This window comes from Melozone crissalis, unplaced genomic scaffold, assembly GCF_028551555.1.
Source record: "Melozone crissalis strain CALT ecotype California unplaced genomic scaffold, PUWL_Pcris_2 ptg000061l_1, whole genome shotgun sequence".
NCBI lineage: Eukaryota > Metazoa > Chordata > Aves > Passeriformes > Passerellidae > Melozone > Melozone crissalis.
The window spans coordinates 6,650,701-6,664,848 of NW_026535839.1; the positions used below are offsets into that span (position 1 = coordinate 6,650,701).

At 54.4% G+C, this 14,148-nt stretch overlaps 1 protein-coding gene across 2 annotated transcripts; it reads right to left on the bottom strand.

Moving 5' to 3' along the window:
* SLC6A7 (solute carrier family 6 member 7) lies at positions 1–13,754 on the bottom strand. 2 transcript variants are annotated; one of them, XM_054287724.1, is made up of 14 exons: positions 13,550–13,754; positions 7,641–7,821; positions 6,841–6,972; positions 6,046–6,280; positions 5,430–5,568; positions 5,023–5,157; positions 4,304–4,407; positions 3,618–3,742; positions 3,157–3,269; positions 2,950–3,081; positions 2,523–2,622; positions 2,083–2,183; positions 1,713–1,880; positions 1–791 (listed from the first exon to the last, which is right to left on the bottom strand). In XM_054287724.1, exons 1-14 carry the CDS (start codon positions 13,580–13,582, stop codon positions 576–578), a joined length of 1,914 nt encoding a protein of 637 aa, XP_054143699.1. In that variant the 5' UTR covers positions 13,583–13,754; the 3' UTR covers positions 1–575. The 2 variants fall into 2 exon arrangements, with proteins under 2 accessions (XP_054143699.1, XP_054143698.1); XM_054287723.1 differs by having other exon boundaries at positions 2,950–3,269.
* Between the last annotated feature and the right edge of the window lie 394 nt (positions 13,755–14,148).

The following is a 14,148-nucleotide window of genomic DNA, read 5'->3' on the forward strand; positions in this document are numbered from 1 at the left end:
TTTTATTCTTCTACTCATTTATTACTGCTTGTTTATTAGGTCAAATTGCTTTAGGAGGACACTGATTTGTGCTGGTTTTGCTGGAATACCTCCGTGGAACTCTGGCACAAGCTGTTTTCTGGGCATGGAGGCTGTTACAGATTCTCTCACAGGTGTTTATGGGTTGTTGGAGTCAAATACAGACAGACAGAGAACAGATCAACACACAGGAGCTCCTTCTCCTCCTCTCCACCTCCTGCAGCTGGACATCCCTCCACTCTGGACAACCCTGAGAGGGGACAGCAGGGCTGGGGCTGCGGGTGGGAGTGAGACAGCTGTGACACTTCAACCAGACACTGTCACACGAACACAGACTCATCACACAGTTTGTCACACTGAACAGAAACACAGCGGGGCACCAGGACAGGCAGCAGCTCTGTCCTGGCAGGGCCAGGGTGGTGATGGGGAACCTGGCAGGGTCAGCAGCTCCTGACTACTCCTTGAAAGACCCCTCCAAGCTGTCCTGAAGTGCTGCAGTGCAACCTGTGCAAAATGGGAGGTGAGCTCCCACCCAGCCTGCGGGACGCCGGGTGCCCTCAAATCATGGACTCCTCCTCTTCCTCCTCCTCCATCTCCCGGTCCACCTCGATGGCCGTGTTCTCGTAGCTGGTGATGCCCCCGTATTTCCTCATGTGGACCATCAGGGGCTTGGGGGACTGGCTGCCAGCCAGGCTGCCCACGTAGGCGCCGCCGCGGTTCTCCTCCAGAGCCGGGCCCCAGCCCATGGCCGGCCGGCCGGCTTGCTGCACCCGCTGTGGGGAAGGCAGAGCAGCACAGGCCCCCTGCACCTCTGCTCCCCGGCCCAGCTCACCCACCCCTCCCTGCTGGCCCCCAGGGACTGAGAGAACCCCCAGTGAGGAGGGGATGGGGTCAAAATCTTGTCCTGAAACCTTTTGAGAAGGTGATTGATCTAAGTGTCTTGCTGTAGGATGGGGAGGTGTCATGAGCTGGGGGTCCTGGTGGTGAGGGCTTGCAGGAGTGAGGGGCTATTGTAGGGCTACAGCCCTGTGCTGTGGGGTTAGAGCCACTCAGACAAGGGGTTAGCCTTGGCCAAGGTGGCTCCTGGCCATGTCACAGTGCCCGTGGCTGTGTCGAGCCAGGTTACAGCCAGCAAGTGCTCCAGCAGGGCATTGCTACCTGGGGAGGGCACCAAGCTCTGCTCCTCTGCTTTTAACCGCCTGGTGAGAGCAGTGAAGGGCTGGGAAAGCTGTGAGCAGCCAGCAGCTCTGTAACCTGCTCCTGGGAGAAGCCTTTCAGGGCAGGGATCCCATCTGGGCTGCCTGCACAGTCTGGCAGCTGCCTGCCTTGCTGTGTCATTGCTGGTGCCAAGCGGGTGCAAAGTCCCCGGTGCCCATGGCCACCCCACACTGGGGACAATGTGCTCCCTCACAGGGCACCGCAGGCTTGTTTTGGAGTGGGAGTGCACACTGGGCTGCCCCTGGGGCAGCTGTTTTACTCAGTAGCTGCCTGGCATCAAGGAAAGCAGCACTGCTGGAAATGCTTTGGGATGTGCCATGTCTCACACCCCATGGGCAGCGAGGGGGAATGGGACACACACCCCCAGGAGAGAGTATACACAAACTTCCAGGGATACTGACTTGGCAGGGGCTGGTGCTCCCTGCTGCACTTTTCTGGGGTGCTCCCCAGCAGTGTCAGGCCCCAGAACCTCCTACCTCCCACAGCGTCCCTTCTTCCTGGAGCACAGCCACCACCATGCCCATGGGGATCATCAGGCAGGACAGCACGCCCATGAGGATGCCCAGGGCCTCTGCCCAGGTGGGGAATTGGTAGTTGCCATACTCAGAAGGCTGGTACTTGACAATGTTATACACCAGCAGAGCCTGTGGGATGGGAAGAAAGCGAGATTATCCCAGAGGTCTCATGCTCAAAGAGATGGAGATGATGGACACCTCCCAGAAGAAGGATGGTCTCTGGGGCAGGAGATGCCAGCAGAGTAACTGATCACACTGGGAGGTCACCCAGGGGCACTGGCAGCACTGTGGTGTTCCAGCACCAACCAACAGCTCAAGGTGAGCAGTTTACCATCATCGTTGCCGGGGACAGGACCATCCAGCAAGCTCTGAAGTAGGGGCCTGGTTTGAATCCCAGCATCATGTGGATGTCTCGGCAGAACCTCTTCATGCCTGCAGGAGGGAGAGGGACTCAGAAGCTTTGATCCCTACCCAGAGCCTTGTGCCTGTACCAGGCTGCCCGGCACTGATCACAAACATTGCTTTATCCTCTACAGCAGTCTCCCTCCACCCATCTGGGAGATGCAGGAGGGCCCAGCTGGTGCTGCCTGAAGGACCAGGCTCAGCACCTGGAGAGGTGAATCAAGTGACAGCCAAGAACAAACAGGTGGTGGGAGCAGAGTCTCATGCTCCACTGTGAGGCTGTTTGTTTCCCTACTGCTCCCTCTAAATCCCTCTCTTCACACAGACAGCACCTCCTTCCCTGTGCCCCTGTGGGACAGGCAGCCTTACCATAGACACGTGTCACCACAAGGCAGGTGGTGATCACCACCACCAGGAGACCAAAGCCAGCACTGTAGTCATCCAGCAGCACCAGCCAGTACATCCCACCCTGTGGAGACAAAGCACAGAGGCCAGCATCTCCTGGACCATCATCCCAACAAACCTCCACCCACGTCCTCTGACTGCTGGGGACCCTGGGGAGGACAGCAGTGAGCAGCCTCAAGGGACATCATTCTCCTGATGGGGTTGGTGTAGGGATGGGAGTGACCCTGTGTCACTCCCCTTGGCCCTCACACCTCCTGCAAGCCCAGGCTCATCTGTCTCTCTCACCTGCTCACCTGATATGAATATTCATGAGAAAACTTGGCTCCTGACCTAAGTTCTCCTTAAAACGAGTCCCTAGCTGGCCCCACAATGGATTCCCCCAGAGCCATACCTCTGTAGTGAGGATGAGCCCCATGAGGAAGAGGGCGATGCAGATGAGGGCAGAGAAGGAAGCTTTCTTCGGCCGCAGGTAGTAGGGGAACTCATCGGTCACTGCTGTGACAATGGTCTCCATGAATGCAAACTGCAGGAGGAGAGGGTCCCCTGAGCCCCCAGGCTGCCTGGAGGGCACAGCTGGCTCTGTGGGCTCTGTCCTCACCTGGCTGTCCAGGCCCAAGGTTAACAGCATGAAGAAGAAGAGGAATGACCAGAATGGAGAAAGGGGGAGCATTGTCATGGCCTGGGGGTACACCACAAAAGCCAGACCAGGACCTGGGGGAGGCAAAGGACAGCAGGGTGAAAAGGTGGTGGCAGAGCTGTGGGGATGGAGGAGAGCTCAGCAGAGCAGCACCATGGCACAGACTTGCCAGGACTCTGGCAAGATGGGCAGGAGGGGTCCTGTGGCAGAGAGTGGAGAAGCCTTGCTCAGACCATCATTAGACATCACTTGTTACTCAATATTTACACCACAGGAACTTATCTGCCCCCTTCCCTCCCCCTGGCCAGCTGAGCCCTTCATCCCTCATGCTGACACCCTCAGGTGCCTTCCATCCTGGAAGGGATGATCCTGAGCACACCCAGAGAGAGGGGGAAGGGGAAAACATCTTCGTTTGGCCTCACCTGCTTTTGCCACCTGGTTAACAGGGACCCCAAGCTCCTGGGACATGTATCCCAAAACAGAGAAGATGGCGAACCCTGCCAGGATGCTGGTGATGGCATTGCCCAGGGTCACTATGAAGGTGTCCCTACAGAGAAGGAGGAAGATGCTCTGAACATGCTCATTCCTTCCCACCCCACACCAGTGCATGGTGGCATTGCCAGCCCCAGATGCCACAGTAAGGTAACCCTGCGACTGTCCTTCAGTGCCTCTCATGGCAAGTGCTTTCCAGGGTCAAATGGAGCACATATTTAAAGGATAATACTGTGAGGTTCCTCTAAATATTTCTGTCCCCTGTAGATGGGGTCAGAAAAAATGTCCAACAAGTGTCACTTTGAGTGAACGATGCTGGATGCTGGGCACAGGGCACACAGGCACAACTCCAGCCTCAAATATCCCCAGCTTTCAGCATCTACACCCAAAACATCTGAGCTGGGTGCTCTGCTTTGGTTTCTTAGGAGAATTTTTTCTCATGGATCCCTCTGTTCTTCTCAAGCCTGCACAAACTGCCAGGTATCCCCTCAGTGCAAGGAGCAGAGCGAGGTGACTGTGCTGCACCATGGGCTTCTGCTGGCTCTGAACCCACCAGCTCAGGTTTTCACAGCTCCCCACAACCCATAACTTTTACAAGACAGCAGCAGACTCCCACCTGTAGATATTCTGATGGAAGGTGTTGTACGAGGCGAAGGTGAGGAGGCCCCCAAAGCCCACCCCAAGGGAGTAGAAGATCTGCAGGGCTGCCTCGATCCACACCTGGGGGAAGGAAGCAGTGCTGAGGAGAGCAGGGGTTGGGAACCTCCACATGAGGAAGATGACATTACAAATCTGCTTCCCCAGAGCCCCAGGCACATCTTCCCCATCACTCCAAGCATGCACAGCCCATGGGATATTTGTCTTTCCTTGTTAACACTCACCACTCATAGTGGATCAGCTGGCTAATGGAAGGGCCAATATAAGAATGTTTTAGGGCCAGCCTAGTGTGGCATTAAATGTCCTTGGGTGGTCTCTTGATGGCCACCACTGCTGACCCCCACTCCCATTCTGGGATTTCTTGAGAACCACAAACAGTCAAATCCACCACAGGCACCCATCAGCCCATCCCAGGGGCTGGGATGATCCTGCCCATGGTCCTGGTACTCAGGGGAATTTTGGTACCATCCCATCCATGCAGAGCCATAAACACGTGCATAGGGTGGGGACACATGGGAATAGTGGCCCAGACAAGGTGTGAGACAAAGATTTTTGGTCTAGGAACAACCAAGAGAGCTTTAGGTTAGAGTGTGGCTTGAAAAGACACCTGAGTGAGGGAACTGTCTCTGTGGCATTCATTTTTTGTGTCTTGAACAAATTGCACAATATCCTACTCACCTTGGAAGATAGCAAGTGATCAAACTGGGGAGTGAGGTAAAACTGGATCCCCTTCCAGGCCCCCTCCAGGGTCACACCACGAATGAGCAGCATCACCAGGATGAGGTATGGGAAGGTGGCAGTGAAGTACACGACCTGTGGGAGAGCAGAGCCAGCAGGGAGAGCTGGGAATGAGAGCACAGCCCACCATGTCCTGTCCCTAGGGTGGGACACATCACCCTGGGGTCCTTGGGCTGCAGCAGGGCCGGTGTGTCAGCCCTGCAGGTGTCTGGGTGTGCAAGGCATCCCCAAAATACCTTATACCCAGCAGATGCTGTTTGTGGGTCCCACTTCCCCAGAGGTGCAGAGCTGCACACCCTGGTGAGCATCACTGCAGGTCCCCCCAGAGGAGAGCAGCCAGCCCTTACCTTGCCAGAGGATTTGACTCCCTTGAGGATGCACAGATAAACAATAGTCCAGGACAGGAGCAGGCACAGACACAGGTTCCAGCGGATCCTCCCAGGATCCCCAATCCCCGAGCTGCCCTGGATGTGCAGGACATACCGGCTGGGGAGGAAGGAGAGCTGCCAGTGAGCATGGGCTGCCTTCTTCCAGAGGCCCCCTGACCCCAGAGATGCCTCTGCTGCAAAATGACCTTGTCAGCTATCACAGGCACTGGCAGCTCCTTGCCAAGCAAACGAGAACACTTGGAGTGATTTCTCCAGCACGTATTAGAGAGCCCAGAAGGGATGCCTGGCATCTCCAGAGCAAATTGCCAGCCATTCCAGACGTGGGATGCATTTTAGTCTAGCATATCTCCCGGCCAACAAAGCAGCACTAGAACATGGACACCTCCCACACCGCAGTGGCTAAACTGAGCTGTCACCCAGAGCTGAGCACACGGGCCCATTGCTGCACCCACACCACCCCCGTGAGTGAGACCTGCAGCATCTGTGCTGTGAGATATGCAAATCCTCACCCCTCATCTCCTCCCCATCCCCTCCCTGGCTGGACACCAGCCATGTCCCCAGGCCGCCCCGTTACCTCCAGTACTCCTCGCTGGGGCTGACGGTGTTGCTGATGTTGACGGGGAGGGAGCTGTTCCCCGCCCTGATGACGTGGTGGTCCAGGCACAGCTCAGTGTTCCACCAGTTGCCACAGTGCTGCCAGGGCAAGTCGCTTGTGAGGGATGCAAAGAGGTAGAAGAGAACGTAAGCAATGATCATATTGTAGTAAATGGCCACCAGGGAGACGATGAGGATCGTGCCCATGCCAACGCCTGGGGGAAGGAGAGGGTAAAGAAGGAGTGAGCTGGAGCAGAGCAAAGCACATCCAAAAGCAGGATCAGACACTGCACCTCAGCAGCCAAATGATCAACCAGTCCAAGGTTCACCTGCTGGGGGAGCCACTTATTGCCATTATAATATAAAATGTGGACATGCCTGCTCTGCATTTATGATCTATTGCCTCGTACAAAAAACTTTACACCAGCCTAATGTTGAGAATAAAAGTATTTGATCTGAACTATTTTTTCAAATGCTTTAATCTTACCTTTGTTTTTAACAGGTATATTGCTTTGTTTTCATGCTCTATTTTGTACCAGAGCTGGTTTAATAACCTCCATACCATTTCTAGAGCTGGCCATGCCATCCAGAGCCCTCAAACACTGACCCATCTCATGCAGTTACTAAAACAGCTAACTCAGAATTCCAGCCTTCCCCCAGGTTCTTTTGATTCTAACAAGAGCTTTGAGGACCATGGGATGCTGCTGCTGCTGCATGTCTTCACCAAAGAGCTCTTGCAGAGGCCCCTCAGAGGCTCTGGACTTCACTCACGCACCTTTAAAGAGAGGGCTGATCTTCCACACTGCAAGTGGCCCTAGGCTGGAGAACTGGCCAAGTGACAGCTCCATGAAGAAGATGGGAATTCCACATATAGCCAGCATGATGAAGTAAGGAACCAAGAAAGCTCCTGCAAGAAGCAAAAAAAAGAAAAAAAATCTTGAAAGAAATATAGAACAAATACCTCAAGCCTAACTGTGACAGGGAGTAATGCTCATTCAATATATGTGGCTCTGAGAGATCTACATAAAAATCAGGAAGACAGGGAAGAGCGAAAGCTCACTGTTAGTGCAGGAGAAAAGGGCTGTCATTCACCTGGTGCTGTGCTTCCCCTCTGCTCCCAACTCTCTTTTCTCTTTGAATCTTTCACAAACACCCTGAAATTCTCCAGTTGTTACTGCTCTGGGAGGAGTTGAACCTACATTTCCACCATCACCCCAGGGCTCTTGCATTGCAAAAGGTTCACTCGCTCCTTTGATAGCTGGGAAGGGTTTGCTGACCCTGGAGGACACCAGACCAAGAAGCTGCTGGACACCAGGAGAGCTGGTGTTTGGTTCAGCATGGACACAGGGGTTTGTCCAAGGCCAGGAATACAGAGATGGGCTCACAGATCCCTTCCACACATGGATACAGGTGCTTAAAGCCCTAAACAACCACTGGGAGGGCAGGAGGAAGCTTCACCCCACAACCAGTGCTACTTTCCAGCCCCAGGAAGGGGAAGGGATGCTTCTTCAGGGATATTCTACCAGCCCAGGTCAGTGGGTGGGAGACTGAGCACTGCAGAGGATGCCCAAGTACCTCCTCCGTTGGTGTAAGCCCTGTAGGGGAACCTCCAGACGTTGCCGAGGCCCACGCAGTACCCGATGCAGGAGAGCAGGAAATCCAAGCGCCCCGTCCAGGTGCCTCTGTCCTCGGGGCACTCCGAGCCCAGGTCTCCATCCTGGCTGCTGGGGCTCACCAGGAGGTCTGGTGGCACTGGCTGAGGGAGGGACCAGGGGGTGGGAGAGGGCAGACAGGGGGTGAGCAAGGAGTAAAAACAGAGAATGAGGAATGGGAGAGAGGGAAAAGGTGCCAAGAACTTGTGAGTGAATTTGTGACCCCAAGCCTTGACAGCACTGACACTTGTGCCTTGGGAGCACCCTGTCCCAGCAGCTCCCTGTTCCCCACCTCAGCCACTGCCCTGCTCTGCCACTGACCAACAAAAAGGATAAACGTGATCCCACATGGCCAAAGCTCCCCTGGGAAACGTGGGATTGTCCCAGTTCATTCTGGGAAGGTTCACCAGGACCCAACTCACAACCCCAGGTTCCAAACACATCCTTTCAGGGATCACAATAAACTTGCTGCATCTCCTGCAGGATACAGGCATGAGGGCAGTGGGAGAAGCTCTGTGGTGTGCCAGGGAGGGTGACACCAGCCCCATGTGTGTGCCATGCCAGGCACTCCCCTGGCTGCCACTCATTGCTCCGTGCATTTTCCACACTTTTCCAACTGCCAAAAGCCTGCACTGTGGGAATTTAGTGATACTCCCAGTTGGCCCTGCTGAGAGATGAGAGACCTCTTTCCAGAATTCCTAATGTGCTCTGGATCAATGCAGCACAGGCAGGGCATTAACCCATTCCCTTCCTCCCCACTGCCTCAGCCCTGCAATCCATTTGGGTTGGGGTGATGCGCCAGGAGGGCAGCTCTGTGTTTGTATGGGTGTACATCAGGTTTGCAGGGAGGTGCTCAGTCTGAATCCCCCCAGTTTCCTGACCTCAGGAGAGCAGGGAAAGCATCCCCACTGACCCCAGAGCTGAAGCCTGAGCCAGCAGCTGCCAGATGAGATCCCATCACAGAAACACCCACAGCAAAACCAGGCAGCACAAAGGGGTGGAATGAGGACCCCGTCCCTGTGCCACCATGCATTGCTGTGCTCTGGTGTGGGAGTTTATCATGTTTGTATTGAGGCACAGGAGGATTCTGGTGTCCCTGCTGACAAGGTACCAGGAGCAGGGCCAGAGGAGCCCCTTTGAGAACCTGTCACAGACATGTTTTATGAAAAATCCTTTCCTTAGGATGTTTTCTCCTGAGAAGCCAAGAGGCTTCAGAAACAAAATGTAAACAATGGTTATCTGCTGCTGTGGAATGCAACAGGTGCATCTGTGATTGGTCTTATGTGGTTGTTTTTAATTAATGGCCAATCACAGTCAGCTGGCTCAGACTGTCTGGTCAGTCACAAGATTTTGTTATAATTTCTTTTCTATTCTTAGCTAGCCTTCTGATGAAATCCTTTCTTTGATTCTTTTAGTATAGTTTTAATATAATATATATCATAAAATAATAAATCAAGCCTTCTGAAACACGGAGTCAACATTCTCCTCTCTTCCCTGGTTGTGGGACCCCTGCAAACACCACCACAGGAACCTTCTCTTCTTGGGCTCTCTGAAGAAATGAAGCAGCCATCTCCCTGTCCTTGTTCATTATTACAGATAACAAACCCTTGGGATGTGGTTGAGGAGAGGGATCTGGGTGTGGAGGATCAGCCAGAAGGAGCTGTGGGTCTGCTGTGCCAGTGTGCACCAGTGCTCAGAGCCCGCAGCAGAGCCCAGTGCCCAGGAGAGCAGAGCTGGCTGGTGACCAGAGCTCAGTGCTGCCCTTGCAGGGCCTCAGAGATGGTGGCAGCCACCTCTCCTCCTCCTCCTCCTCGCCTCCAGCTGGACTGGACTGGAGGATGCTCCTGCCGCTGGTTCCCATGGAGACACCGAGCCAGGATGCTGAAGGAGAGGGCTGCCAGCTCCCCCCACGCAGGGTGCACCCCAAACCCCCAGCTGCTGGCGCTGCAGACATGCTGCTGGCAGCCCAGAGGCACCAAACACAGAGACAAACTCCTCCCATCCCCACCTGGAGCACAAACACCTCGAGGGACAGGACAGGCGGAAACTCTTCCCAGAGCCAACCTGAAATGTACAGCTCCAGCAAAGCTGTTACACCAAAATCCTCTGTGAAAAGCCCATCCCTGCTGGGTGCCACCGTCACAAGGCAAAGGCCAGAAGAAAAAGTCGCAAAAACGCAGGCTGAAAAGTCAAAATATGACCCAAATGTGATACTATTGCTATAAAACCACCAGTACCTGGCAGCCTCCTGCAGTGGTTCAGCACAGCTCTGTGGTTCAGCAGCACCTCCAGGCCATGGCTGTGACTGCTAATGAGCCCAGCACACCCAGAGTGTGACCCACAGCTCTCTGTGCTGGCAGGGGATGCACAGGCTGCTCTGAACTCCTCCCCAAAGACTTCAGCCACTCAAACCTGTACTCACAAACATCCCTGCCAGGCAGGGGCCATCACAGTTGGGTCTTCCCCCTGCAAAATATTGCTTCCCTGTCCATCACACTGCCTGGGGAGCTCTTGTTTTCCAGATTTGAATCACAGAAAACCAGCAAGCAGGGATGCTGGGAGATCATTAAATCCTGTTGCCTAATTCCTGCATCTCTGTCTGAATCCCAAACACCTGCAGGAGGGTCAGGTAGAGCTGCAAGATCTCATTACAGGTGGGTCCATGAGGTGTAGCACAGAAATCAACACAGAAGCAACAACAGGAAATGAAAGGATCCAATGGGACCTTGTCCAAACTGTAAATGGTCTGGTCTCCACCCCAGACACCATTTCAAGGGCCATGGGATGTAGTCTGTCACTTGTGTCTTAATAATGTCTGCTCCCCTTGTTAACATCTTTATCTGGAGCTCTACAGCTCAAGTTTATAGAGCAGAAAGCAGAGACCACTCAAATGTCTGATAAACCCAAAGGACAATGGCACTTGTCCCCGTTGGGCAAGCTGAGGAGATACAGGTCAGGGATGCTGCTGGAAAACACACACAAAGGCAATGCTCAAAATTCCCTCCAAATCCCAGCCTTTCCATAGAAATCACAGAAAAAATGGCCTATTTGCCTGACTTGGAATGAATTACAAAGCACAATATTTAAGGCTTCCAGCCCATCCTTGTCCCAGATCTCAGAGGGAAGCACAGCTCCCTTCTCCAGACTGCTGGAAATCACCAGCAGCTTGATTCTAGAGCTGGCTTTTTAGGATTAATGCTCTCTTTCAGCCTCTGTCATAACAGAAATTCTCTTTTCAGCAGCAGCTGAAGTGCACCAGTGCTCCAGTACTGCTCCAGTGCTTTCCACTGATGTCAGCTGCCATCCCTCAAGCCGGGCTCCTGTCTCGCGGTTATAAACAGACGGGCACTAACAGCTCCCTTGGCAACCAGGGCCTCTTTGAACACAGCACCACTTCCCATTATGCACCAAAAGATGCTCCCAAAGAAGTCAGCAAAGCAAAGGTCACTGAGAAGAAAAAGCACTTTAGTCTCTGCCAAGATAAGAGCTCGGGTCTGTAAGGAAATGGCTCTGTGCTAATTATTTTCTCTAAACCAATTTACTTAAACCAAAATTCAGCTGTATCTGAGTGAAAAAACTCCAGCCAGATCAAAGGTATGTTTTCACCCTATTTTGTCTCCATTCAGGCTGGCATTGTGGGGTTATTTTGTCAGTGTTTTGTGCGTGATCACAGCCTTTGAGCAAGAGAAATGCCACCCAGCACCAGATTTCTCCCCTGCGGATCTGAGCACATCGAGTCTCTAAACTGTGAGTCACTTCAGATTAGTTTGAATTGCTTGCTAATCTCTCAGAGAAAAAAAATCTTTAAAAGGCATAAAAATGAATTCAAATGTAGTATCACTTACAGAGTGAAGTAAATAAAGCGCTGCTATGGAGAGGAGGAGCCCCTCAAAGGGCTGAACTGACCCTGGGTGACCCCAGCCCAGGGTCACAGCTGATGCCATCAGAGGGAGCAAGGGATGGCAGAGCCAGCACAGGGAGGTTGGAGATGGCTGAGGCTGAAGCAAACTCATTACAGCAATGTCCAAAGTGCAAGGAGTGTGCACAGATACAAATACTTGTGGTTTTTAATCTGAAAACCCTGGGGAAGTTTCCAGGCAGTGTGTGGCAGGCAGAGGAGGGCAGTGGCTCGGGTAGGAAGATGCTGCTCAGCGGCTTGGCCAGGTATAGGAAGGGACAGCAGGAACCCACCAGTGGGATTTAGTCCATTTCTACCAAATAAACCCCAGAGAAAATAATAAAATACGTTATGCAAAACCAACTTGAAATCCTTAGAGCCTGAGAAAGGTCTTCTCTAATCAAGAGGTATTTCCATATGTCTGGTAAGAAGAGCTTAAAACTCCAGCTCACCAATGGGCAGTGGGTCACAATGAGAGGAAGAGGAGGCTGTCAGGGTGCTGGGTGGTGCTGCAGTGGGGATGGGCACATCTCCTCATCAGCCACCACCAGCTCCAGGCAAGCCCAATGCCAGCACTGAATACTGTGCTCCCAAGGTGGCTGTGAGCACCAGGTCCTCCATCTGCAGCTCAACAATTGTGTTTTTGCGTAATGAAGGACAGAGGGCTCTGAGCAGCACTGGGAATGGGGGAAATAACTCCAGAGACATCTGCTTTCCATCCCAGCTGATCACCATGGGACTAAATGAATTCCTGAATAAATGCTAAAAAGGGTCACCAGCATCAAGTGACTCAGAAAGGCATTGGAAGGGGCAAAGACCACTTTTAATGGATCTTGCAGTCACAAAGCCATCTGGAAAAGCAATTTGTAGGAAAGAGGAAGAAAGAGAAGAGCCAAACAATGCCTCCAAACAAGAGTGGAGAAAAAGCTGTCAGGGCCTGCTGGCTGTCACCAGGACATTGCTGAGATTTTTACGTCATTTCCCAATACCCAAGGAATTTCCTGGGAGGGATAAAACTCTCCTGGGTTTTCATTCATCTCAACAGAGTCAACCTGCCCTGTGTTCAGAGGGCATGGTTTGGCACAGGGTGTAGCTGAAGAGGCTCCCAGCCCTGGGTCACAGCCTGGGGTGCTCCAGGAGGGGCTGGCCCATTCAGCAGCAGCACATCCCCACGATGAAGCTGTGCTGACACTGTCTCTGTCCCCTGCTCCACCGTGTCCCCAGAGAAAGGGCTCGGGGGGAAATGGGAGCTCAGACTGGCAAGAGCAAAGTGGCAATGGAGGGGAGCCTAGATGGGAAAGCCTGACAGCTGGGTTGGAAAAGGGTTCCCAGGAGGATGTGAGAAGGGTTTGTAGCTCTGCCAGCTCTGCTCTGAACCCAGAGTTCAGCGTCCAGCTGACCCCACATCACCCACACCCCTGTAAATCCTGATGAGGAGGATGAGGATGAGGATGAGGATGAGATGGGAAAGGCACTGCCCAGCCCCTGCGCCCATCCCGTGGGAGGGACCCCGAGCCGGGACAGTCCCAGGAGCGGCGTTCCCGGGGTGCCAGGCTGCGGGAGCCAGCTCTGCCCCAGTGCCACCCACGGCACCCGGCAGACACAACATGAGTCACCCAGCGCCGGCAGCGCTGCCGGCAGGGCAGGGCAGGGCAGGGGGCAGCTCAGGAGGGGCAGGGGGCACGAAATGCCCCATCCCGCTGACACCATCTCCCCTGGCCCCGCGCACCAACGCTATTCCCCAACATCCCACTGATCCCTGCCCACCAAGGCTCCCGAGGAGGGATGCGGGGCCATGGCCATGACTCCCCCGCTCCCAGCCCGGGGTTACCCCGCTTCCTTCCCCGCCTTGGGGTACCCTCGCTCCCGTCACCTGCCGGGGTGCCCTGGTCCCCTGCTCCCATCCCTGGGGCATCCCCGCTGCCGGCTCTCACCTTGCGGAGCTGCTGCTGCCGAAGCTGCTTCATCCCGCACCCTGTTGCTATGCGCTCCCCGCTCCGGCACTCGGCGTCTCGCTCTCTCCGGCGCCGGCGAGGGCGAAGGGGGAGCGGGGAGCGATGGCACCGAGGGTGGGCTCGCACCTGCTCCGGAGAGCCGGGAGGCGAGGAGCGAGGCTGGAGGAAAGGTTTGCCTCGAGTGGAGGATGGCTGCGTGCGGAGCAGGGAGGGACGAGGGAGGTCTGTCTGTCAAAGCTCTCCTGGCGGGGAAAGGGGGATCCGGGACCTCAGAACCCTGCCCGGGCAGCGAGGGGGAAAGGCTGCTGCCTCACTCACACCACCTGAATGCATCAGGTGTCCCTAGGTGTCCCAAAGACCCGACTTTGGGGTCACTCTGTCACCGAGCACCCCCATGTAGTGATGGCAGAGACACCACAAGCTCACAGCACCTTCCTGTCTGGTTCTGAGAGGACTTTCCTGCGGCAGGACACAGCTGGAGCTTGAGCAGATGAGAAGGGATTGCTCCCCACGCTGCCTGAGCCCAGCCCTCAGTCCAGGGGAGGGGAGGCTCCACAGCCACCAGTCCCACATCCCAC